The following is a 24,577-nucleotide window of genomic DNA, read 5'->3' as shown; positions in this document are numbered from 1 at the left end:
CAATGCTATAATATCCTTTTTGAAGTGCGGCGACCAGAACTGCACACAGTACTCCAAATGAGACCACACCATCGATTTATACAGGGGCATTATGATACTGGCTGATTTGTTTTCAATTCCCTTCCTAATAATTCCCAGCATGGCGCTGGCCTTTTTTATTGCAAACGCACACTGTCTTGACATTTTCAGTGAGTTATCTACCATGACCCCAAGATCTCTCTCTTGGTCAGTCTCTGCCAGTTCACACCCCATCGACTTGTATTTGTAGCTGGGATTTTTGGCCCCAATGTGCATTACTTTGCACTTGGCCACATTGAACCTCATCTGCCACCTGGAGGTCCCGTCCAACTGTTATGATTCCATGCGATTTTTCTCCAAATAAAAAATTGGACCCTAAAGTGATTATGCAGCTCAGTAACTATGCTAACCCGTGGACTAGAATATATCTTGAAAACTGCCATTAAATTCTCAGAGCAAGGCTATAAGACAAAAGACAGCAATTGTTCAGAGCAACTAGCTCCTATTTTTTCAGTTATACTAATGAACAGTCAAGGCTGAGAAGAGAGGCAGTTTTGAACTTTGGGTACTTTGCCTGACCAGAAATTGAACTTTATAGAGGCTATAAAAATACATAATGCATAAACATTCATAATTAAAACCGTGCATATGCAGATCATGCCTTTTCCTTTGTGTGTGTTCTTTGGTGGTAAGTAAGGAGTGCATTCTGACGGAAACTTTTTCCACATTGCAGGCATTTATATGGTTTCTCCCCTGTGTGAATTCTTCGATGGGAAGTAAAACTGGAACTCGAATTGAAATTTTTCCCACACTCCAGGCATTGATATGGTTTCTCACAAGTGTGAATTCGTTGATGGGAAGTAAGAGTATTACTTTGACTGAAGCTTTCCCCACACTCCAGGCATTTGTATGGTTTCTCCCCTGTGTGAATTCTTCCATGGGAAGCAAGACCGGAATTCACACTGAAGCTTTTCCCACACTCCAAGCATTGATATGGTTTCTCCCCTGTGTTAGTTCTTAGATGGTAAGTAAGTTTTCCATTCTCACTGAAGCTTTTCCTGCACTCCAAGCATTTATATGGTTTCTCCCGTGTGACTTCTCTGATGGACACGAAGATGTGAACTCTGACGGAAGCTTTTCCCACACTCCAGGCATTGATAAGGTTTCTCCCTTGTGTGAGTTCTTTGATGGGTAGTAAGACTGTAATTATGACCAAAGCTTTCCCCACACTCCAGACATTTGTATCGTTTCTCTCCTGTGTGAATTCTTTGATGGGAAGTAAGACTGGAACTGTGACGGAAGCTTTTCCCACACTCCAGGCATTTATATGGCTTCTCCTCTGTGTGAATTTTCTGATGGATACTAAGCTTTGAATTGCGGATGAAGCTTTTCCCACACTCCAGGCATTTGTACGGCTTCTCCCCTGTGTGAATTCTTCGATGGGAAATAAGACTGGAACCGTCAGCAAAGGCTTTCCCACACTCCAGACATTTATATGGCTTCACCCCTGTGTGAATTCTTTCATGGTTAGTAAGAGTGTTACCCCGGCTGAAGCTTTTCCCACACTCCTGGCATTTATATGGTTTCTCTCCAGTGTGAACCTTCTGATGAACACGAAGATTTGAACTGTGACGGAAGCTTTTCCCACACTCCAGGCATTTATATGGCTTCTCCCCTGTGTGAATTTTCTGATGGATACTAAGCTTTGAATTGCGGCTGAAGCTTTTCCCACACTCCAGGCATTTATATGGTTTCTCTCCAGTGTGAACTTTCTGATGAACACGGAGATATGAACTGTGACGGAAGCTTTTCCCACACTCCAGGCATTTATATGGCTTCTCCTCTGTGTGAATTTTCTGATGGATACTAAGCTTTGAATTGCGGCTGAAGCTTTTCCCACACTCCAGGCATTTGTACGGCTTCTCCCCTGTGTGAATTCTTCGATGGGAAATAAGACTGGAACCGTCAGCAAAGGCTTTCCCACACTCCAGACATTTATATGGCTTCTCCCCTGTGTGAATTCTTTCATGGTTAGTAAGAGTGTTACCCTGGCTGAAGCTTTTCCCACACTCCTGGCATTTATATGGTTTCTCTCCAGTGTGAACTTTCTGATGAACACGGAGATATGAACTGTGACGGAAGCTTTTCCCACACTCCAGGCATTTATATGGCTTCTCCTCTGTGTGAATTTTCTGATGGATACTAAGCTTTGAATTGCGGCTGAAGCTTTTCCCACACTCCAGGCATTTGTACGGCTTCTCCCCTGTGTGAATTCTTCGATGGGAAATAAGACTGGAACCGTCAGCAAAGGCTTTCCCACACTCCAGACATTTATATGGCTTCTCCCCTGTGTGAATTCTTTCATGGTTAGTAAGAGTGTTACCCTGGCTGAAGCTTTTCCCACACTCCTGGCATTTATATGGTTTCTCTCCAGTGTGAACTTTCTGATGAACACGAAGATATGAACTGCGACGGAAGGTTTTCCCACACTCCAGGCATTTATATGGTTTCTCACCAGTGTGAATTAGTTGATGGGAAGTAAGAGTACTACTGTGACTGAAGCTTTCTCCACACTCCAGGCATTTGAATGGTTTCTCCCCTGTGTGAATTCTTCCATGGGAAGTAAGAGTACTACTGTGACTGAAGCTTTCTCCACACTCCAGGCATTTGTATGGTTTCTCCCCTGTGTGAATTCTTCGATGGGAAGTAAGACTGGAATTCACACTGAAGCTTTTCCCACACTCCAGGCATTGATATGGTTTCTCCCCTGTGTGAATTTTCTGATGGATACTAAGGTTTGAAATGTGGCTGAAGCTTTTCCCACACTCATGGCATTTATATGGTTTTTCTCCTGTGTGGATTCTTTGATGGGAAGTAAGGCGCCCTCTTTGACTGAAACTTTTCCCACACTTCCGGCATGTATATATTTTATTTCTCTTACACATCCTTCCTTGAATATTGATTACTGATATTTCAGTGAAATTTTTCTTGCTTGCAGTGCACCCATTCCTGTTGTCTCCTTGAGATATTTTTTGCCGTAATGAGTCGTCCCTCCATAAAAGGCCAGAATTGCGCCTCCGGTTAGGTAGGTGTTTCCCCTCCTCTTTCCTTGGTGCATCCAAATATTCAAACTTCTCTTTCACATCTGAATACAGATCCTCTCCTTCCATCCACTGGTGCTCTGCTTCCTTTACTGACTGCCAGGTGTCTCCTGCCGAAAGAAAGGGATACCTGGTGTGATGATAAGACACTTCCAGTCCAACAAAGCAGGAGTCAAGTGGTACCTTTAAGACCAACCAAGTTTTATTTAGAACGTAAGCTTTTGTGTGCTCTCTAAACACACTTAATCAGAAGAGGGGATCAGGTATTGTGGGCTGGAATACATGCAGTCTGTTGATTAAGAGGGCAAACTAACTGATCACATGGTCACATAAACCAGTGTGGCTTGGCCATTTGGTCTGGATAGCCATAAAAGGTGATAAAATCCCCTGCCAAATGGTGTTTCTGCAAATCTAAGTGAATCACAAAAGGACATGTCTATCCTAGTTGTAGTCTACAACTAGTAGTCTACAACTACAACTACAGCAACTAGGATAGACATGTCCTTTTGTGATTTACCTAGATTTGCAGAAACACCATTTGGCAGGGAATCTTATGACCTTCTATGGCTATCCAGACCAAATGGCCAAGCCGCACTCTTTTATGTGACCACGTGGTCCGTTAGTTTGCTCTCTTAATCAACAAACTGCATGTATTCCAGCCCACAATACCTGATCCCCCTCGCCTGATGAAGTGTGCTTAAGAGAGCACGCGAAAGCTTACGTTTTAAATAAAACTTGGTTGGTCTTAAAGGTGAAACTTGACTCCTGCTTTGTTCAACTGCTTCAGACCAACGAGGCTGCCTGCCTCGATCTAACTTCTAGTCTAAACTCGCTTAAAATCTAACTTCCCAATTCCCTCTTCTCTCTAACTTCTGACAGCCCAATCTTTTGGTAGAGATCTCTGAACAAAATTCTACGGCTCACCTCCCCAGAATGAGAATTGCATTCTGGGGTTGGGGAAACCAACTCTATTGGAACTTCAGGGGGGTTATACAGCTTTCTAGCCTGGCAATCTAACCTTATCTCAATATTAATCCTTTTCCCAGGTCATCTTAGCCTTTTCCACAAGCTGAAATCTCCACCATATCTAAATCTGAATATCTCTTACCAAACTCCGAATAAGTTCCTATTGGAAACTTATCCTTCCATTAGCATTTCTCGGCTTTTCTAACAAACATGAGCTCAGCAAAATATCATCCTGAAATAACCTCTCAGAACTAAGCTAATTCTCTCTTCCGGCAGCTAAAATCTAGAAGCTTCTAAGCATTAATGCTTCTCTTAAATGTTGTGTTTTAACAATTTATTGATAACATATGGTTACAAAACTTAATTATACATTTCCTGTACGAACCCATATGATATTTCAATCCCCCCCTCCCTTGTTTGACTTCCCCGAAGTTATATATTTAAGTTCAATACTAAAGGTACCAGTAACTAATCAAAGTTCAATATTTTTTTCCCCTCATCCATACTAAAAAATTGCCCAATGTCTTTTTACATTCCACTCTTTCTCCATATATCCTTTAAATTTCTTCCACTCCTTTTTGAATATATCTAGATCACAGTCTTTTAGAGTTCTAGTTAGTTTGTCCATCTCACTCCACGATAAAACTTTCACAATCCAGTCCCATTTCTCTGGTATTTTTTCTTGTTTCCACAGCTGCGCATACAATGTCCTAGCAGCTGAGAGCAAGTACCAAATTAATGTCCTGTCTTCCTTTAGAAAATGCTTCTCTTAAATGTTTAAACAGTACAAAGAGATAAATTGTGAAGTAAGTGAACCAATTTTTAATTGTTCCTGCGACATCCATAAGTATCTAAATTTCAGCCAAGTAGCACTTTAAGACGAACACAGCTTTTGGGGAAACGTTTTCAGAGTCAAGGCTCCCTTCGACGTATTTCAAAGCATCATAGAGTTGGAAGAGACATCCATGGTCGTCTAGACTAGGGGCCCCCAACCATCGGGCTGTGGACCAGTACCATTCCGTGGCCTGTTAGCAACCAGGTTGTGAGTTGTATAATTATTGCATTGTATATTACAATGTAATAACAGAAATAAAGTGCACAATTGTATCATCCTGAAACCAGTGTTCCATCTAAGCTGAGTTCGTAAGCGCTAGCTCACAGTTTTTAAGCTTCTCGCTCACACATAGAATCATAGCGTTGGAAAGGACCTCTAGGGTCATCTAGTCCAACCCCCTGCACAATGCAGGAATTTCACAACCACCTCCCTGCTACACTCTCAATGACCCCAGCAGAAGAAGAAGAAGAAGCAGAAAAAGAAGCAGAAGCAGAATTAGAAGCAGCAGAAGCAGAAGCAGCAGAAGAAGAAGAAGCAGCAGAAACAGAAGAAGAAGCAGAAGAAGAAGGAGGAGGAGGAGAAGCAGAAGAAGAAGGAGGAGGAGGAGGAGAAGAAGGAGAAGAAGAAGCAGAAGAAGAAGCAGGAGGAGGAGGAGGAGAAGAAGAAGAAGGAGGAGGAGGAGGAAAAGAAGAAGGAGGAGGAGGAGGAGGAGGAGAAGGAGAAGAAGGAGAAGAAGAAGCAGGAGGAGGAGAAGCAGAAGAAGGAGGAGGAGGAGAAGGAGAAGAAGGAGAAGAAGAAGCAGAAGAAGCAGCAGAAGAAGGAGGAGGAGGAGGAGGAGAAGCAGAAGAAGAAGGAGGAGGAGGAGAAGGAAAAGAAGAAGCAGAAGAAGAAGCAGGAGGAGGAGGAGGAGAAGCAGAAGAAGAAGGAGGAGGAGGAGAAGGAGAAGAAGAAGCAGCAGAAGAAGAAGGAGGAGGAGGAGAAGCAGAAGAAGAAGGAGAAGGAGAAGAAGGAGAAGAAGAAGCAGAAGAATAAGCAGGAGGAGGAGGAGGAGAAGAAGAAGAAGGAGGAGGAGGAGGAGGAGAAGCAGAAGAAGGAGGAGGAGGAGGAGAAGGAGAAGAAGGAGAAGGAGAAGAAGAAGCAGAAGAAGCAGCAGAAGAAGAAGGAGGAGAAGGAGAAGCAGAAGAAGAAGGAGAAGGAGAAGAAGAAGCAGAAGAATAAGCAGGAGGAGGAGGAGGAGAAGAAGAAGAAGAAGGAGGAGGAGGAGAAGCAGAAGAAGAAGGAGGAGGAGGAGAAGGAGAAGAAGGAGAAGAAGAAGCAGAAGAAGAAGCAGGAGGAGGAGGAGGAGAAGCAGAAGAAGAAGGAGGAGGAGGAGAAGAAGAAGCAGAAGAAGCAGCAGAAGAAGAAGGAGGAGAAGGAGAAGAAGAAGCAGAAGAAGAAGCAGCAGGAGGAGGAGGAGAAGAAGAAGAAGCAGAAGAAGCAGAAACAGAAAAAGAAGCAGAAGCAGCAGAAGCAGAAGAAGCAGCAGCAGCAGAAGAAGAAGAAGAAGCAGAAGCAGCAGAAGAAGAAGAAGCAGAAGCAGCAACTGCAGAAGCAGAAGAAGAAGAAGCAGCAGCAGAAGAAGAAGAAGCAGAATCAGAAGAAGAAGAAGAAGCAGAAGCAGCAGCAGAAGAAGAAGCAGAAGCAGCAGAAGAAGCAGAAGCAGCAACTGCAGAAGCAGAAGAAGAAGAAGCAGCAGCAGCAGAAGAAGAAGAAGCAGAAGCAGCAGAAGAAGAAGAAGCAGAAGCAGCAGAAGAAGAAGCAGAAGCAGCAACTGCAGAAGCAGAAGAAGAAGAAGCAGAAGCAGCAGAAGAAGAAGAAGCAGAAGCAGCAACTGCAGAAGCAGAAGAAGAAGAAGCAGCAGCAGCAGCAGAAGAAGAAGAAGCAGAAGCAGCAGAAGAAGAAGAAGCAGAAGCAGCAACTGCAGAAGCAGAAGAAGAAGAAGCAGAAGCAGCAGAAGAAGAAGAAGCAGAAGCAGCAACTGCAGAAGCAGAAGAAGAAGAAGCAGAAGCAGCAACTGCAGAAGCAGAAGAAGAAGAAGCAGCAGCAGCAGCAGAAGAAGAAGAAGCAGAAGCAGCAGAAGAAGAAGAAGCAGAAGCAGCAACTGCAGAAGCAGAAGAAGAAGAAGCAGAAGCAGCAGAAGAAGAAGAAGCAGAAGCAGCAACTGCAGAAGCAGCAGAAGAAGAAGCAGAAGCAGCAACTGCAGAAGCAGAAGAAGAAGAAGCAGCAGCAGCAGAAGAAGAAGAAGCAGAAGCAGCAACTGCAGAAGCAGAAGAAGAAAAAGCAGCAGAAGCAGAAGAAGAAGAAGCAGAAGAAAAAGAAGAAGCAGCAGCAGAAGAAGCAGCAGCAGAAACAGAAAAAGAAGCAGAATTAGAAGAAGCAGAAGAAGAAGAAGCAGAAGAAGAAGAAGAAGAAGAAGAAGAAGCAGCAGCAGAAGAAGAAGCAGCAGCAGCAGAAGAAGAAGAAGAAGAAGAAGAAGCAGCAGCAGAAGCAGAAGAAGAAGAAGAAGAAGAAGAAGCAGCAGCAGAAGAAGAAGCAGCAGCAGCAGAAGCAGAAGAAGAAGAAGAAGAAGAAGAAGCAGCAGAAGAAGAAGCAGCAGCAGAAGAAGAAGCAGCAGAAGCAGAAGAAGAAGAAGAAGAAGAAGCAGAAGCAGAAGCAGAAGAAGAAGAAGAAGCAGAAGAAGAAGAAGAAGAAGCAGCAGCAGAAGAAGAAGCAGCAGCAGCAGAAGAAGAAGAAGAAGCAGCAGCAGAAGAAGAAGAAGAAGCAGCAGCAGAAGAAGAAGAAGCAGAAGAAGAAGAAGCAGAAGAAGAAGAAGAAGAAGCAGAAGAAGAAGAAGAAGCAGCAGCAGAAGCAGAAGAAGAAGAAGAAGAAGAAGAAGCAGCAGAAGAAGAAGAAGAAGAAGCAGAAGAAGAAGCAGAAGCAGCAGCAGAAGCAGAAGAAGAAGAAGAAGCAGCAGAAGAAGCAGAAGCAGCAGCAGAAAAAGAAGAAGAAGAAGAGGCAGAAGAAGAAGAAGAAGCAGCAGAAGAAGAAGAAGCAGCAGCAGAAAAAGAAGCAGCAGAAACAGAAAAAGAAGCAGAAGCAGAATTAGAAGAAGAAGAAGAAGAAGAAGCAGAAGAAGCAGAAGCAAAAGAAGCAGAAGCAGCAGCAGAAGAAGAAGAAGAAGAAGAAGAAGAAGAAGAAGAAGCAGCAGAAGCAGAAGAAGCAGAAGAAGAAGCAGAAGAAGAAGAAGAAGCAGAAGGAGAAGAAGAAGAAGAAGAAGCAGCAGCAGAAGAAGAAGCAGAAGAAGAAGAAGAAGAAGAAGAAGAAGCAGCAGAAAAAGAAGCAGTAAAAGAAGAAGCAGCAGCAGAAGCAGCAGAAAAAGAAGCAGAAGAAGAAGAAGAAGCAGCAGCAGAAGCAGAAGAAGAAGAAGAAGAAGAAGAAGAAGCAGCAGCAGAAGAAGAAGAAGCAGAAGAAGAAGCAGAAGCAGCAGCAGCAGCAGAAGAAGAAGAAGAAGCAGCAGAAGAAGCAGAAGCAGCAGCAGAAAAAGAAGAAGAAGAAGAGGCAGAAGAAGAAGAAGAAGCAGCAGAAGAAGAAGAAGCAGCAGCAGAAAAAGAAGCAGCAGAAACAGAAAAAGAAGCAGAAGCAGAATTAGAAGAAGAAGAAGAAGAAGAAGCAGAAGAAGCAGAAGCAAAAGAAGCAGAAGCAGCAGCAGAAGAAGAAGAAGAAGAAGAAGAAGAAGCAGCAGAAGCAGAAGAAGCAGCAGAAGCAGAAGAAGCAGAAGAAGAAGCAGAAGAAGAAGAAGAAGCAGAAGGAGAAGAAGAAGAAGCAGCAGAAGAAGAAGCAGAAGAAGAAGAAGAAGCAGCAGAAAAAGAAGCAGTAAAAGAAGAAGCAGCAGCAGAAGCAGCAGAAAAAGAAGCAGAAGAAGAAGAAGAAGCAGAAGCAGCAGAAGAAGAAGCAGAAGAAGAAGAAGAAGCAGCAGAAGAAGAAGCAGAAGAAGAAGCAGAAGAAGAAGAAGAAGCAGAAGCAGCAGAAGAAGAAGCAGCAGCAGAAACAGAAAAAGAAGCAGAAGCAGAATTAGAAGAAGCAGAAGCAGCAGCAGAAGAAGAAGCAGAAGCAGCAGAAAGAGAAACAGAAAAAGAAGCAGAAGCAGAATTAGAAGCAGCAGCAGCAGAAGAAGCAGAAGAAGAAGAAAAACTCTAGGATCCCTGACTAAACATGCCGATAACATACCGAGTTCGGTACAAGGTGCTGGTTATGACCTTTAAAGCCCTTTATGGTCTGGGACCTGCCTACCTTAGGGACCGTCTCTCCCCACATGTTCCCCAGAGAGTGCTGAGGTCGGGGTCTCAGAACCTCCTTACAATCCCTGGGCCAAAGGAGGCCCGTCTGAAAGCGACCAGGGACAGGGCCTTTTCGATTGCAGCTCCCTGTTGGTGGAACCAGCTCCCGGAGGAGGTGAGGGCCCTGCGGAACCTTGAATAGTTCCGCAGGGCCTGTAAAACAGCCCTCTTCCGGTTGGCATATAATTAATTGATATCGGAATGCCTGAATATTACATCTCGAACATCAGATTATTGAATACTGGAAAATTTGAAGGACTGATTTAAGGAAAGGTAGCATAGTGTATATCGATGTGAGTTTTATGTATTTTTAGGTTTTTTATGTATTTTATTGTATAATTATTAACATATTTTAAACTGATCCTTGTTAGCTTTTTGTGTTGTAAGCCGCCCTGAGCCCACCTCGGTGGGGTAGGGCGGGATATAAATCGAATAAAATAAAAAAATAAAATAAAATAAATAAAATAAAATAAAATAAAATAAATAAAATAAAATAAAATAAAATAAATAAACTGGCCTGGAGAAAAATTGCTGACTGACCGCAAAGTGACAAAGCACATTTCCCTGGGTGTGTAAGAAGGGGCCACAATAACTAAGCACTAAGCTTTATTGTCTTAGCTTATGAAAAATGGCCCCAGAGCAAATTAATTTATGCAACAGCTCCCAATTTTCATGCCAGTCGCTGACTAAGCAGAATTTTTGCTCACAAGGCTCCACAGCTTAGAGGGAGCATTGCCCAAAACCATCCCCAACGCCCCACCCCCCCGGTTTGTGGAAAAACTGCTGTCCACCAAACCGGTCCCTAGTGCCAAAAAAGGTTGGGAACCACTGGCCTAGTCCAGCCCCCTGCACAATGCAGGAACTTCACAAATACCTCCCACCCCACACACGCATCCCCAGTGCCCTCTGCTCCACGCCTTGTAGATGGCAAAACCCTCCAGGATTCCTGGCCAATCTGGCCTGGATAAAAATTGCTGTCTGACCCCAACGTGTCAATCAGCATTTCCCTGGGTGTGTAAAAAAGGCCCGTGAGAACTACGCCCTGGTGCAGCCCTTCCTTCTCATGACCTGCCTAAGTTCACAGAATCCGCATTGCTACCAGGTGGCCATCCAGCCTCTGTTTAAAAAGTTTCCAGCTATTCATCAGGAGAGATGAATCCAGACCAGGGTTTAAACATACCCTGGAAAAGCCAGGAATTCCTCTAGAAGAGGCTGGATTTTATATTGGCGTACTGTATGTACCAGACCTTCCACAGTCATGTGCAACACAATTGACTGATTGTAAATTAATGGAGAATATGGAGAGCCAGTGTGGTGTAGTGGTTAAGTGTGCGGACTCTTATCTGAGAGAACCGGGTTTGATTCGCCACTCCTCCACTTGCACCTGCTAGAATGGCCTGGGTCAGCCAGAGATCTGGCAGAGGTTGTCCTTGAAAGGACAGCTGCTGTGAGAGCGCTCTCAGACCCACCCACCTCACAGGGTGTTTGTTGTGCGGGAGGAAGGTAAAGGAGATTGTGAGCCGCTCTGAGACTCTTTGGAGTGGAGGGCGGGATATAAATCCAATATCATCATCATCATCTTCTTCTTCTTCTTCTTCTTCTTCTTCTTCTTCTTCTTCTTCTTCTTCTTCTTCTTCTTCTTCTTCTTTCAGCTGCACGGACTTTATACGTGCAAATGTGGAAACTAGATAAAATGCCAGAAGTATGGGAATGGACTTTGAAAGTTAGGTATTGGAGTGAAATGAACAAACTTACAAGAATCTTAAAAGAAAAAAAAGATCTAGAGAACTTTAAAAATGGCCGGAGTAAATTTCAAAAATCTATTGAAAAACAATGGAATGTTAAAGGACATCAGGTGATTTTCGACAATGGTTAACTTTTAAAGAAACAATATATGGATTATAGTTAACGGACGATTGGATTAATGGACAATAACTGTTTTTTGTTTTCCTACCTTTTTTCAATTTCTAATAATGAAGAAGAACTAATATGGTGATGGGCTATTATTATAACTTTTGGGGTTTTCTTTGAAAAAAAGATTCTTTGATAGATAGAGTTTATTACCTTATAACAAATAAGATTAAATAACAATATGGGGACATTTATGAAGTTTTATGAACTGCTGGGGGTCATCAAATGGGAAGGGTGGGGAGGAAAAGTTATATATGAGTACTAACATTTAATGACAAATGATGATATGTGGATACAGTATAGTACAATACAATAAATTGTTTTTACACACAATCATGTGCAACACTGCTCCATGCCCAGGGGGTGGGGAGGTAAAACAGGGTCACAGAAGAGCTGTCTGGGGTTGCTTTGAATCATATCTGCACCAGAAAGCACATACTTGTCTTTGCAGGCCCAGGAAGCCAGCGTCAAGATCTGGAATCCCTAGTTTCGTTTTTTATTTTTTTCGATTTCTATCCTGCCCTCCCATAAGTCTTCAAATACCTGAAGGGCTGTCATCTAGAGGAGGGCGTGGAATTGTTTTCTGTGGCCCCGGAAGGTACGACCAGAACCAATGGCTTGAAATTAAATCAAAAGAATTTCCGGCTCAACATTAGGAAGTCCTGACCGTTAGAGCGGTTCCTCAGTGGAACAGGCTTCCACCTTGGGAGGTGGTGAGCTCTCCTTCCATGGAGGTTTTTCAACAGAGGCTAGATGGCCATCTGACAGCAATGAAGATCCTGTGAATTTAGGGGGAGGTGTTTGTGAGTTTCCTGCAGTGTGCAGGAGGTTGGACTAGATGACCCTGGAGATCCCTTCCAACTCTAGGATTCCTGATCGTGAGAGCGATTCCTCAGTGGAACAGGCTTCCTCAGGAGGTGGTGGGCTCTCCTTCCTTGGAGGTTTTTCAACAGAGGCTAGAATGGCCATCTGACATCAAGGAAGATCCTGTGAATTTAGGGGGAGATGTTTGTGAGTTTCCTGCACTGTGCAGGGGGTTGGACTAGATGACCCTGGAGGTTCCTTCCAACTCTAGGATTCCTGACCGTTAGAGCAATTCCTCAGTGGAAGAGGCATCCTCCTGGGGAGGTGGTGGGTTCTCCTTCCTTGGAGGTTTCTCAACAGAGGCTAGATGGCCATCTGAAAGCAATGAGGATCCTGTGAATTTAGGGGGAGGTGTTTGTGAGTTTCCTGCACTGTGCAGGGGGTTGGACTAGATGACCCTGGAGGTCCTTTCCAACTCTAGCATTCTATGATTCTATAAGTCTCAGGGCAGGTTACAACAGTTTAGTTGAAGGGACCTCAGGTAAAACGGGGCTGGCAAACACCCCAGCCAGAAAGACGCTCCCTTTTAGAATAGGCAATACCCAGCTGGACTTGCAGAAAGCCTATAATAGCAGGCAGAAGGAAACTGCCTCTTTTCCTGGGCTGAAGCTCTACAACAACCATTTCAGCACCCACACTTCATCCAGGTTCTGCGGAGGGGTTAAATAAGGCCACAGACATTCACCAGCCCTTGGAGGGAAGCGCAGGCAACACACAGTCCCAAGGCAGACATCCACAGCCCCTACCTGCCCATCCCTCCTCTTCGTCACAGCCCAGAAGAAACAGGTCTTCTTCTTCTTCCAGCCGGGATATGAAGTCAGGTTTGGCAGCCAGAGGTTCTGTGCATCAGCAGGGGAAAACCCACAAAATTAGACCTCTTCTGTGTCCCCATAAATCCAGCAATTCCAAACAACAGAAAACAGCAAGGCTCCAGTAGCACCTTCAAGAACTAAGAGCGTTTGTGGCAAGGGACTAGCTCACGTTTTCTTCTGCTCACAGAGACTCACAAAAACTCATTTTGTTAGTCTTTCAGCTGCTCCTGGATTCGCACTCTTTCCTGCTGCTTGATCTAACCCAGCCGTGTTGGTCTGAAGCAACGGAACAAAGTAGGAGTCCAAGAGCACCTTGAAGACCAACAAAGTTTTATTCCGAATGGATAAATTCTGATAAATAATGCTTTGCTGGGAGCGGGGCTGGATTTTTATTATTTTTACGTTGTAATATATAATGTCATGATTATTAAGAACATAAGAGAAGCCCTGTTGGATCAGGCCAGTGGCCCCTCCAGTCCAACACTCTGTGTCACATAAGAACATAAGAGAAGCCCTGTTGGATCAGGCCAGTGGCCCATCCAGTCCAACACTCTGTGTCACATAAGAACAGAAGAGAAGCCATGTTGGATCAGGCCAGTGGCCCCTCCAGTCCAACACTCTGTGTCACATAAGAACATAAGAGAAGCCATGTTGGATCAGGCCAGTGGCCCATCCAGTCCAACACTCTGTGTCACACAAGAACATAAGACAAGCCATGTTGGATCAGGCCAATGGCCCCTCCAGTCCAACACTCTGTGTCACATAAGAACATAAGAGAAGCCCTGTTGGATCAGGCCAGTGGCCCCTCCAGTCCAACACTCTGTGTCACATAAGAACATAAGAGAAGCCCTGTTGGATCAGGCCAGTGGCCCATCCAGTCCAACACTCTGAGTCACATAAGAACATAAGAGAAGCCATGTTGGATCAGGCCAGTGGCCCCTCCAGTCCAACACTCTGTGTCACACAAGAACATAAGAGAAGCCCTGTTGGATCAGGCCAGTGGCCCATCCGGTCCAACACTCTGAGTCACATAAGAACATAAGAGAAGCCCTGTTGGATCAGGCCAGTGGCCCCTCCAGTCCAACACTCTGTGTCACACAAGAACATAAGAGAAGCCCTGTTGGATCAGGCCAGTGGCCCATCCGGTCCAACACTCTGTGTCACATAAGAACATAAGAGAAGCCCTGTTGGATCAGGCCAGTGGCCCATCCGGTCCAACACTCTGTGTCACATAAGAACATAAGAGAAGCCCTGTTGGATCAGGCCAGTGGCCCATCCGGTCCAACACTCTGTGTCACATAAGAACATAAGAGAAGCCTTGTTGGATCAGGCCAGTGGCCCATCCGGTCCAACACTCTGTGTCACATAAGAACATAAGAGAAGCCCTGTTGGATCAGGCCAACGGCCCATCCAGTCCAACACTCTGTGTCACATAAGAACATAAGAGAAGCCCTGTTGGATCAGGCCAGTGGCCCCTCCAGTCCAACACTCTGTGTCACACATAAGAACATAAGAGAAGCCATGTTGGATCAGGCCAGTGGTCCATCCAGTCCAACACTCTGTGTCACATAAGAACATAAGAGAAGCCCTGTTGGATCAGGCCAACGGCCCATCCAGTCCAACACTCTGTGTCACATAAGAACATAAGAGAAGCCCTGTTGGATCAGGCCAATGGCCCATCCAGTCCAACACTCTGTGTCTCATAAGAACATAAGAGAAGCCCTGTTGGATCAGGCCAGTGGCCCATCCAGTCCAAGACTCTGTGTCACATAAGAACATAAGAGAAGCCATGTTGGATCAGGCCAGTGGCCCATCCAGTCCAACACTCTGTGTCACATAAGAACATAAGAGAAGCCCTGTTGGATCAGGCCAGTGGCCCCTCCAGTCCAACACTCTGTGTCACATAAGAACATAAGAGAAGCCCTGTTGGATCAGGCCAGTGGCCCATCCAGTCCAACACTCTGTGTCACACAGTGGCAAAAAATTTTATACATACACACACAGTGGCTAATAGCCACTGATGGACCTCTGCTCCATATCTTTATCTAACCCCCTTCTGAAGGTGGCTATGCTTGTGGCCGCCACCACCTCCTGTGGCAGTGAATTCCACATGTTAATCACCCTTTGGGTGAAGAAGTACTTCCTTTTATCCGTTTTAACCTGTCTGCTCAGCAATTTCATCGAATGCCCACGAGTTCTTGTATTGTGAGAAAGGGAGAAAAGTACTTCTTTCTCTACTTTCTCCATCCCATGCATTATCTTGTAAACCTCTATCATGTCACCCCGCAGCCGACGTTTCTCCAAGCTAAAGAGTCCCAAGCGTTTCAACCTTTCTTCATAGGGAAAGTGTTCCAGCCCTTTAATCATTCTAGTTGCCCTTTTCTGGACTTTCTCCAATGCTATAATATCCTTTTTGAGGTGCGGCGACCAGAACTGCACACAGTACTCCAAATGAGACCGCGCCATCGATTTATACAGGGGCATTATGATACTGGCTGATTTGTTTTCAGTTCCCTTCCTAATTATTCCCAGCATTACATTATATTTTATAATGATAATTCCTTCCTAATAATTCCCAGCATTCTCTCTCTCTCTCTCGGCTTGGCTTCGCGAACGAAGATTTAAGAAGGGTGCAATAGTCCACGTCTGCTGCAGGCTCACTGGTGGCTGACAAGACCAATGTGGGACAGGCAGGTCCGGCCACAGCGGCTGCAGGGAAAAGTCTGATTTAGGGTTGGTCCTGTAGCAGTGCGATTCTTCCTCAATCTCCTTTTGTCCTCAAGACCAGCTATGCGTGCGTTCTCAAAGGAAGAGACAGCCTGGTGGATGGTGTGCCTCCATGCTTTGCGATCTGAGGCTAGGTCAGACCACTGGTGATGGTTGATGTGACAGGTGCTAAGGGATTTCTTCAAGGAGTCCTTGTACCTCTTCTTTGGTGCCCCTCTATTTCGATGGCCGGTGGAGAGTTCGCCATACAGGGCAATCTTGGGAAGGCGGTGGTTTTCCATCCTAGAAATATGCCCTGCCCAGCGCAGCTGCGTCTTCAACAGCAGTGCCTCGATGCTGGTAACCTCTGCCCGCTTGAGGACTTCAGTGTTGGTCACAAAGTCACTCCAGTGGATGTTGAGGATGGTGCGAAGGCAGCGCTGATGAAAGCGCTCAAGGAGTCGCAGGTGATGACGGTATAAAACCCACGATTCGGAGCCATAGATGAGGGTTGTCATCACAACCGCTTTGTAAACATTGATCTTTGTGCCTTTTTTCAGATGCTTGTTGCTCCACACTCTTTTGTGCAGTCGGCCAAATGCACGGTTTGCCTTTGCCAGCCTGTTGTCAATCTCCTTGTCGATCTTGGCATCTGAGGAGATGATGCACCCCTGGTAGCTGGACTGCTGGACTGTCTTCAGAACTGATTCACCCACAGTGATGCAGGGAGGGTGATAATCTTCCTGGGGTGCAGGCTGGTGGAGAACTTCTGTCTTCTTCAGACTAACTTCTAGGCCGAATAGCTTGGGAGCCTCTGCAAAGCAGGACGTCATATGCTGCAGAGCTGATACCGAGTGGGAGACGAGTGCAGCATCATCAGCAAACAGTAGCTCTCGGATGAGTTTTTCCATTGTCTTGGAGTGTGCCTTTAGTCGCCTCAGGTTGAACAGGCTGCCATCGGTGCGATAGCGGATGTAGACACCATCGTCCTCATCTAGATCTACTGCGGCTCTTTGAAGCATCATGCTAAAGAAGATCGTAAAGAGAGTTGGCGCGAGAACGCAGCCTTGCTTTACACCTGTGCCTATTGGGAAGGGCTCCGAGAGGTCGTTGCAGTGTCTGACTTGGCCTCGCTGGTCTTCGTGTAGCTGGATGATCATGCTGAGGAACCTTGGGGGACATCCTAAACGTTCCAAGATTTGCCACAGGCCTTTCCTGCTAATGGTATCGAAAGCTTTGGTAAGGTCGACAAAAGTCACATACAGAGCCTTGTTCTGTTCCCTGCATTTCTCTTGGAGCTGCCTGAGAACAAATACCATGTCGGTGGTGCTCCTGTTAGCTCTGAAGCCGCACTGGCTCTCTGGGAGGAGTTCTTCTGCAATGGTGGGCACCAGTCTGTTCAGGAGTATTCTGGCAAGGATTTTGCCTGCGATGGAGAGCAGGGTTATCCCCCGGTAGTTGGAGCAGTCTGACTTTTCCCCTTTGTTCTTGTATAGGGTGATGATGATTGCATCGTGAAAGTCCTGTGGTAATTTGCCTTGTTCCCAGCAGGTGACAAGTACTTTGTGAAGTGAGCTATGTAGTACTGTGCCCCCATGCTTCCAGATCTCTGGTGGAATTCCATCAACTCCTGCTGCCTTGCCACTTTTCAGTTGCTTGATGGCTTTAACAGTCTCTTCTAGGGTGGGGATCTCATCCAACTCTGTTTTCACCGGTTGAAGTGGGGTGAGGTGGATTGCTGAATCTTGAACTACGCGGTTGGCACTGAAGAGAACCTGAAAATACTCCGACCACCGGTTCAATATGGATGCCTTGTCTGTGAGGAGCACTTGGCCGTCTGCACTATGCAAGGGACTCTGAGCCTGATATGATGGACCATATACTGCCTTCAGGGCTTTGTAGAACCCTCTTAAATCACCAGTGTCTGCACACAGCTGGGTTCTCTCTGCAAGCTTGGTCCACCACTCGTTCTGAATGTCTCGAAGTTTGCGCTGGAGGTTGCTACATGCAGCGCGAAAGGTTGCTTTTTTCCCAGGACAGGAGGGCTGAGCAAGATGTGCTTGGTAGGCAGATCTCTTTTTTGCCAGTAATTCTTGGATCTCTTGATTGTTCTCATCAAACCAGTCCTTGTTCTTCCTTGTGGAGAACCCGAGGACTTCTTCAGAGATCTGCAGGACGGTAGTTTTTAGGTGTTCCCAGAGTGCTTCTGGAGAAGGGTCTGTGGGGCAACTGAGGTCCTCAATTCTTGACTGGAGTTTTGCCTGGAAGGCAGCTTTAACTTCGGCTGACTGGAGGCTGCCAACCTGAAACTTCCTCCGAGGGATACCTCCTCTCCTGGGTGTGGGTTTAAAGTGAAGACGGAGATTGCAGCGTACAAGACGATGATCCGTATGACATTCTGCGCTGGGCATTACTCGGGTGTGTAAGACATCTCGAAGGTCTCTCTGGCGCACCAGAATGTAGTCGATAAGGTGCCAATGCTTGGACCGTGGGTGCATCCAGGTTGTCTTCAGACTGTTCTTCTGCTGGAAGATAGTGTTGGTGATGGTGAGCTGGTGCTCCATGCAGAATTCTAGCAGGAGGCGCCCGTTGTCATTGCAGTTGCCAATGCCGTGTTTGCCAAGTACTCCTTTCCAGGCTTCCGAGTCTTTACCTACTCTGGCATTGAAGTCGCCAAGGATGATCACCTTGTCCTCTGTAGGGGTCTTCCGTACGAGGTTGCGTAGATCAGCATAGAACTTGTTCTTTTCTGCAGGATCTGCTTGAAGGGTTGGGGCATACACACTGAAGAGTGTTGCATGCTGCTTGTTTTGAAGTGGGAGGCGCATGGACATGATGCGATCTGAGTGACCTGTTGGAAGGTTTTCGAGTTTGGAGGCAATGGAGTTCCTGACCATGAAGCCAACGCCAGAAAGGCGGCTCTCAGCCTTTGACTTACCCGACCAGTAGAGGGTATAGCCAGCACCGTGTTCTTGAAGACTACCTTCCTCAGGGAAACGGACCTCACTGAGAGCTGCTATGTCGATATTCAACCTGAGAAGTTCGTGGGCAACTAGAGCAGAGCGTCGTTCAGGGCGACCACTGCCTACTGTGTCGAGCATGGTTCTGATGTTCCAACACGCAAGCTTTAGTCTTTGCACACTTTGTGAGGCAGGTGCATGCCTTTTCTTTGTTGTTATTTTTCGACCGCAAGTAAGGATGCCCGTTGACCGCGGCTAGCCAACTGGGGTGGGGGAGACGAGCTTTGTTTAGGCCACCTTTTCTAGGCCCCTCTCCGTGTGGAGCAAGCAGTGCTGTCCCTAGATAAGGCTGCTTGGTCGTTCAGGGTGCTGCCGAAAGATGCTTTCGTCTCCAGGTTAGCATCAGGCGACCAATATCCTGAACCGCCTACATGCAGGATCGGGACTGCGGCTTCCAGTGGCACCTTCCACCTGCCGTTTCGCCCCTTGCCTATCGCTGCAGGACTTGATGCGTTGTGGGTTGTGTGTGTGGATATGCCATTCAGGCCTGCGCAGAGGAATTTTTTAGGTGAAGCGCAGTGTGCGCGGTACTGGCTCCACCCTTTCACCTGGGGGTCATCTGCCATGGCCCAGTAAGCCGGGACGCCGGCAGTGAGTCCTCCAGGTGGTAGGTGTTACATTAACGAGCTCTATCTGCCCGGGTTTGATGTTAGAGTTTTCCTTCTCTTAGGCTGACGAGGTTGGTGGGCCCAGCCTGCCCATCCGGTTATACCGCCGGACACTTCGGTCGCACCATGACGTAGCAAACTCTGTGAAAACGGGGGGGACCAGCGAGAAGGTGTTGCTACGGATGCAGTAATGCAGGAGAGGCCATTGCAGTGACCATCTGCCAGGCATAGCCAGACAGTGACCACGCGGCGTTCACTACACCGGGAGAGGAGAGGCTATGTATTGCGCATGCACTTTCCCTGGGGGGGTAGGTTTCCCAGAGGGAGCCCACCCCCCACCACCCTTCCTAATAATTCCCAGCATTACATTATATATTATTATTATTATTATTATTGCATTGTAATATTATTACTACATTGTAATATATAATGAAATAATTATACAACTCACGGCCCGGTTACTAACAGGCTACGGACCAGTACCAGCCCATGGCCCAGGGGTTGGGGACCCCTGCCCTAGCCAACTAGAGGGGTGCTGGCGTAACACAGGCCGTTCTGTGAACCTATGAAGCTGCCTTCTACTGAATCAGACCCTCCTGGGTCCATCAAAGTCAGTATTGTCTTCTCAGACTGGCAGCGGCTCTCCAGGGTCTCAAGCGGAGGTTTTTCACGCCTATTTGCCTGGATCCTTTTTAGTGGGAGATGCCGGGGATTGAACCTGGGACCTTCTGCTTATCAAGCAAATGCTCTACCACTGAGCCACCGTCCCTTCCCTATAAAGGTAAAGGTAGACCCCTGTGCAAGCACCAGTCGTTTCCGATTCTGGGGTGACGTTGCATTATGATGTTTTCATGGCAGACTTTTTACGGGATGCTTTGCCATTGCCTTCCCGTCTTTTACACTTTCCCCCCAGCAAGCTAGGTACTCATTTTACCAACCTCGGAAGGGTGGAAGGCTGAGTCAACCTGGAGCTGGCTACCTGAAACCAGCTTCCGCCGGGATCGAACTCAGGTCATGAGCAGAGGGCTCCAACTGCAGTACTGCAGCTTTACCACTCTGTGCCACGGGGCTCTTAGCAAAGGAAAGGTCCCCTGTGCAAGCACCAGTCATTTCCGACTCTGGGGTGACAACCTAATGACATTTTCACGGCAGACTTTTTACGGGGTGGTTTGCCATGGCCTTCTCCAGTCTTTTACACTTTCCCCCCAGCAAGCTGGGGACTCGTTTGACCGACCTCGGAAGGATGGAAGGCTGAGTCAACCTGGAGCCGGCTACCTGAAACCAGCTTCCGCCGGGATCGAACTCAGGTCGTGAGCAGAGCTTGAACTGCAGTACTGCAGCTTTAACACTCTGCGCCACGGGGCTCAAATGCCAACTGAGAACTCAAATGCTGGAAAAGACAGCAGAGCTCCTTCCAGGGACATTTCGGAGCCCAGGAAAGGCCAGGCCCAGCGAGGAGGGAAGCCCCTGCCTAGACCACCCCACCATCTCCACACCAGGCTTCCCTTGGCACCTCTTTCGATGCCCCCTCACTTGGCTCAGTCACAAAAGTGCCAGGCAGGGGGTCCCCCTCTCGGCCTTCAATGGCTAAGGGGAGGTGGCTAATGCCCTACAGCGGGGTTTCCCATTTGCAGGGTCGTGACCCGGTACCAGGCCACAGAAGCCTCACTACCAGGTCACAAGGAAAGCCAAAGCTAGCTCCACACCCAGCAAAGCATGAGTTCTGCTCTGCTTCCTTCCTTTCCCGTCTCTCAGTTGTGCAGATAAAAGCTAAGCTTGAAGACTGACACAGGCAGCAAAACCTGAGCTCCGTTTTCCTTCCTTCCTTCCTTCCCCCATCTCTGTGTTATGCAGTTAAAAGCTAAGCTTGAAGACAGACACAGGCTGCAATGCCTGAGCTCTGTTTTCCTTCCTTCCTTCCCCCATCTTTGTGTTATGCAGATTGTGACGGAACCGGCCCGATTCTGCCTTCAGACCCGGTCCCGTCAGCTCCCTATTGAGTCGCCAACTCCTGGAGGGAGCTATTTCTCCTCCTGCCCCTTGGGCTCACTGCCACCACCTGCTCAGTCTAGGGGTTCAGATTGAGAGGAACAGGACTCCCAATCCCCCTCTCCAGCTATGAGGCCCGGCCTCAAGGTCCTCTGCCACCCTGTACTTGGGTTTCACAGAGACTTCAGCGCTTCTTTGGGGCACCCCTGGAGGATTGGCACCTTATCCAACTGCATGCCTTCCCCCTTCCCCGGGGCCCCCTTCTCCACACAGCGTGGTCTAATGCGGTCTGGGGATCTAGGTGGTACAGAGATTGACTGCCAGCATTTAAACAGTAAAAATATATTTATTTAAAAAGAGAAAGAGATAGGAAAAGAAAAACAAAACAAAAACAGTTGCGTTTAAAAAGTTAGCGCAGCACAGCACACGCACAGCAAACAGCCTGACAAACAAAATGTGTTATAAACGCGTCCTGCTGGCCCTGATCTAAACTTGCCCTGTCTTGTGAATTACTTACTTAGTCTGCCTGCCTGGGGCCCCCCCGGCAGGAGCCTCCATTGCTCACCACATGCTCGCTCGAGCGCTGGCTTCCAACTGCCTTTCTCTTCCTGCTAACACACATGCAAAGAACAAAAGCACTTCCTGCCTCTCTAGGAGATTTTCCCCCTAGCGTTGTTGGTTTGGCTCTGGAAGGGAGGGGGGGAGTGAGGGGAAGGCTACAAAGCCTGCTGAGGGATTTACTGACCCCTGCCAAATGAAGCACCACCACTGACTAAAATGGCGTTTCTCCACACAGATAAAAGCTACTTGAAGAAAGACACAGGCTGCATCGCCTGAGCTCCATTTTCCTTCCTTCCTTCCCCCATATCTGTTATGCAGATAAAAGCTTGGCTTGACAGACACAGGCTGCAACGCCTGAGCTCCATTTTCCTTCCTTCCTCATCTCTGTGTTATGCAAATAAAAGCTAGGCTTGAAGACTGAAACAGGCTGCAATGCCTGAGCTCCGTTTTCCTTCCTTCCATCCCCCAATGTCTGTGTTGTGCAGATAAAAGCTAGGCTTGAAGACTGACACATGTTGCAAAGCCTGAGCTCCGTTTTCCTTGGAGACCTCTATAGTAGAAAGAGACCGGCTTTCCTGTCTCCTGGCTCCATCCCAAAGTCTCCTTGCTCCATCCGCAGATTTTAGTGAGTCACGAAGGAGAAGTGTAAAAATAACTGGGCCACAGGGGAAAAAAGTTTGGGAAACCCAAAAGTTTGGACAATCTCATTGGACAAATACAGATAATCAGAAACATCGATGTGCATCTTGGATTTTTAACGGCTGAAAAATATATGGAATTGATTTTATTGTATATCCTGGTTTAAAAAAAAATATTCGATGTGGTTTTTAACTGTTGTTAGCCGCCCTGAGCCCATGGGGGGGGGCGGGGGGGATATAATTTTGATAAAATAAATAAATAAGCCCAGAATAAATAAATAAGTCACAGGTTCAATCCCCGGCATCAGCCATTGCAACCATGCCCTTCCTCCTTAAAGTCTACCTTACTGTCACTCCCCACTGAAGGAAGGAGCAAAGGATCCTCACCCAGAGAGGCCACGTGCCCAAAATTCTCCAGCATGACTTCCTTGTACAGAGCTCTCTGGGCTGGGCGCAGCAGCGTCCACTCCTCCGGAGCGAAACGCACAGCCACCTCCTCGAAGGACACGGCCGCCTGCAAGAAGGAGAAGGAAGCGTTTCTTTACGGCACTGGAAGGCTGGTCCAAGAAGAGCCCCCTGGAGACATCTCTCCCCCCCCCCTCCGGCCCTCGTTGGGGGTATTTTGGGAGAAGAGGGGCTGTCCTCACTCGCAGTGGTCTAGCAACCTTCTGGCGAAGAGGACAGAGACATGCAGATGATAAAGGACGGAGCGGATTTCTGCAGGAAAAATTTTGGGTAGTCTCACGTCAAAAGTAAGGTTCTGAATTTCCTGCTTCTGTGCAGAAACCACCCTAGCAGGGAGGGGGGGGGGGCGACAGTTTTGCTGCCTTCCCGGTGCGGAAGAAGGCCGATCCAAGAGAGAAGAAAACACCTCCTTGCTGTCTCACGTCTCCCTAGGGATGCCACGCACTCCCTTACCTGAGCGGGCTGCATGGCGACTCCTTTCCTTTCAGGGTTCCAGGGTGGCCTTTCACTCCTGCCTGGGAGGGAGAGAAAGAAAAAGAAAGAGGGTGGGAAACCTTTTTTGCTCCACGCTCAGCCCTTATGCATTAAAGGGTAAAAGTAAAGGAAAGGTCCCCTGTGCAAGCCCCAGTCGTTTTCGACTCTGGGGTGACGTTGCTTTCACCTTTTCACAGCAGACTTTTTTACGGAGTGGTTTGCCATTGCCTTCCCCAGTCCTCTATGCTTCCTCCCCCCCAGCAAGCTGGGGACTCCTTTGACCAGCCTTGGAAGGAGGGAAATCTGAGTCAAGCTCGAGCCGGCGACCTGAAAACCCAGCTTCCGCCGGGGATCGAACTCAGGTCGTGAGCAGAGCTTAGAACTGCAGTACTGCAGCTTTACCACTCTGCGCCACGGGGCATTAAACCCTCAGGACCCACTGCACCAAACTGGTTACCACTGAGGCAGGGGGAGGAGAATTTGAGACGGCACCCATCCACCTTGCTTGCAAAATTCAGCTTCTTCTCCAAGCTGCTTTGGACAAGGAGGCAAAAAAGCCGGGAGGGGGGGGGGAGGGTGTGTGGGGGGGTGGAGCTCTGGCAGATGCCCACGTGCTCCCATTCCTTCAGCCCCTCCCCCCCAAAACCCCTCCATTCCTTCTTGATCTGCTCCCTCCTTCACCCCCCCCCGCCTGCCCAAATCTCTCTCCCAGCCCCACCCCCTCCCCTCCTTCCTAAAGGTGCCTCTGGAACGGGAAGCCGCTCGATCTCCCTCCAGTCTCCAAAGGTGCTGGATTCGGATCCTGCTCTGCAGTCGGCTGCAGCAACCTCGCGGCGCTGCCCAAAGCCAAAGGGGACCCACGGTTCTCTCTATGGGGTGGGTAGGAGTGTGAAAGGCAGGGAAGGGACTTGGCGGGAGGGGGGTGCTCTTTCACCCTCCCCCCGTGCTACATCCCCCCCTCCTTTCTCTCTTGCATTGCAGCCCTCTTGCATTGCATTGCATTGCATATCCCCCCCTTTCAAAGCATCTCAGCGCTGCTCACCTTCCAGCCCTTCCCCTGGAAGTCCGGAGGGACTCAGAGGCCGGTTGGAGGAGGAGGAAAAGGCTCCCCCCTGCAGACCCCACCCCCACCCCCCACCCCAAGAGCCTCTCTAGGACTGCGGAGCTCTCTCTCTCCCTCTAACCAGCTAGATCCAAGCGGGCAGCCGCGTTGGTCTGAAGCTGTAGAGCAAAGCAGGAGTCAAGTGCGCCTTG

General features: G+C 47.7%; 1 protein-coding gene across 1 annotated transcript; it reads right to left on the bottom strand.

Annotated features, from left to right (window-relative positions):
* Window positions 1–1,091: 1,091 nt before the first annotated feature.
* Window positions 1,092–23,360, bottom strand: LOC132572102 (zinc finger protein 420-like). The gene is made up of 4 exons (XM_060238898.1): window positions 23,303–23,360; window positions 22,772–22,898; window positions 12,797–12,889; window positions 1,092–3,229 (listed from the first exon to the last, which is right to left on the bottom strand). The coding sequence occupies exons 1-4, from the start codon at window positions 23,315–23,317 to the stop codon at window positions 1,092–1,094; spliced, it is 2,373 nt and encodes a 790-aa protein (XP_060094881.1). The 5' UTR covers window positions 23,318–23,360.
* Window positions 23,361–24,577: the final 1,217 nt, after the last annotated feature.

The sequence above is a fragment of the Heteronotia binoei genome, chromosome 5 (assembly GCF_032191835.1).
Source record: "Heteronotia binoei isolate CCM8104 ecotype False Entrance Well chromosome 5, APGP_CSIRO_Hbin_v1, whole genome shotgun sequence".
Taxonomy (NCBI): Eukaryota; Metazoa; Chordata; class Lepidosauria; order Squamata; family Gekkonidae; genus Heteronotia; species Heteronotia binoei.
This window is presented reverse-complemented; position numbering and strand designations above follow the sequence as displayed.

Excerpts from the sequence above, each read along its gene's own strand:
- LOC132572102 (XM_060238898.1), bottom strand. Across the intron at positions 12,890-22,771 it reads TGGGCACGTGGCCTCTCTGG|AACCTCTGGCTGCCAAACCT; the intron begins GTGAGGATCCTT and ends GCTGATGCACAG. Across the intron at positions 3,230-12,796 it reads CGAAGAGGAGGGATGGGCAG|GAGACACCTGGCAGTCAGTA; the intron begins GTAGGGGCTGTG and ends TTCTTTCGGCAG.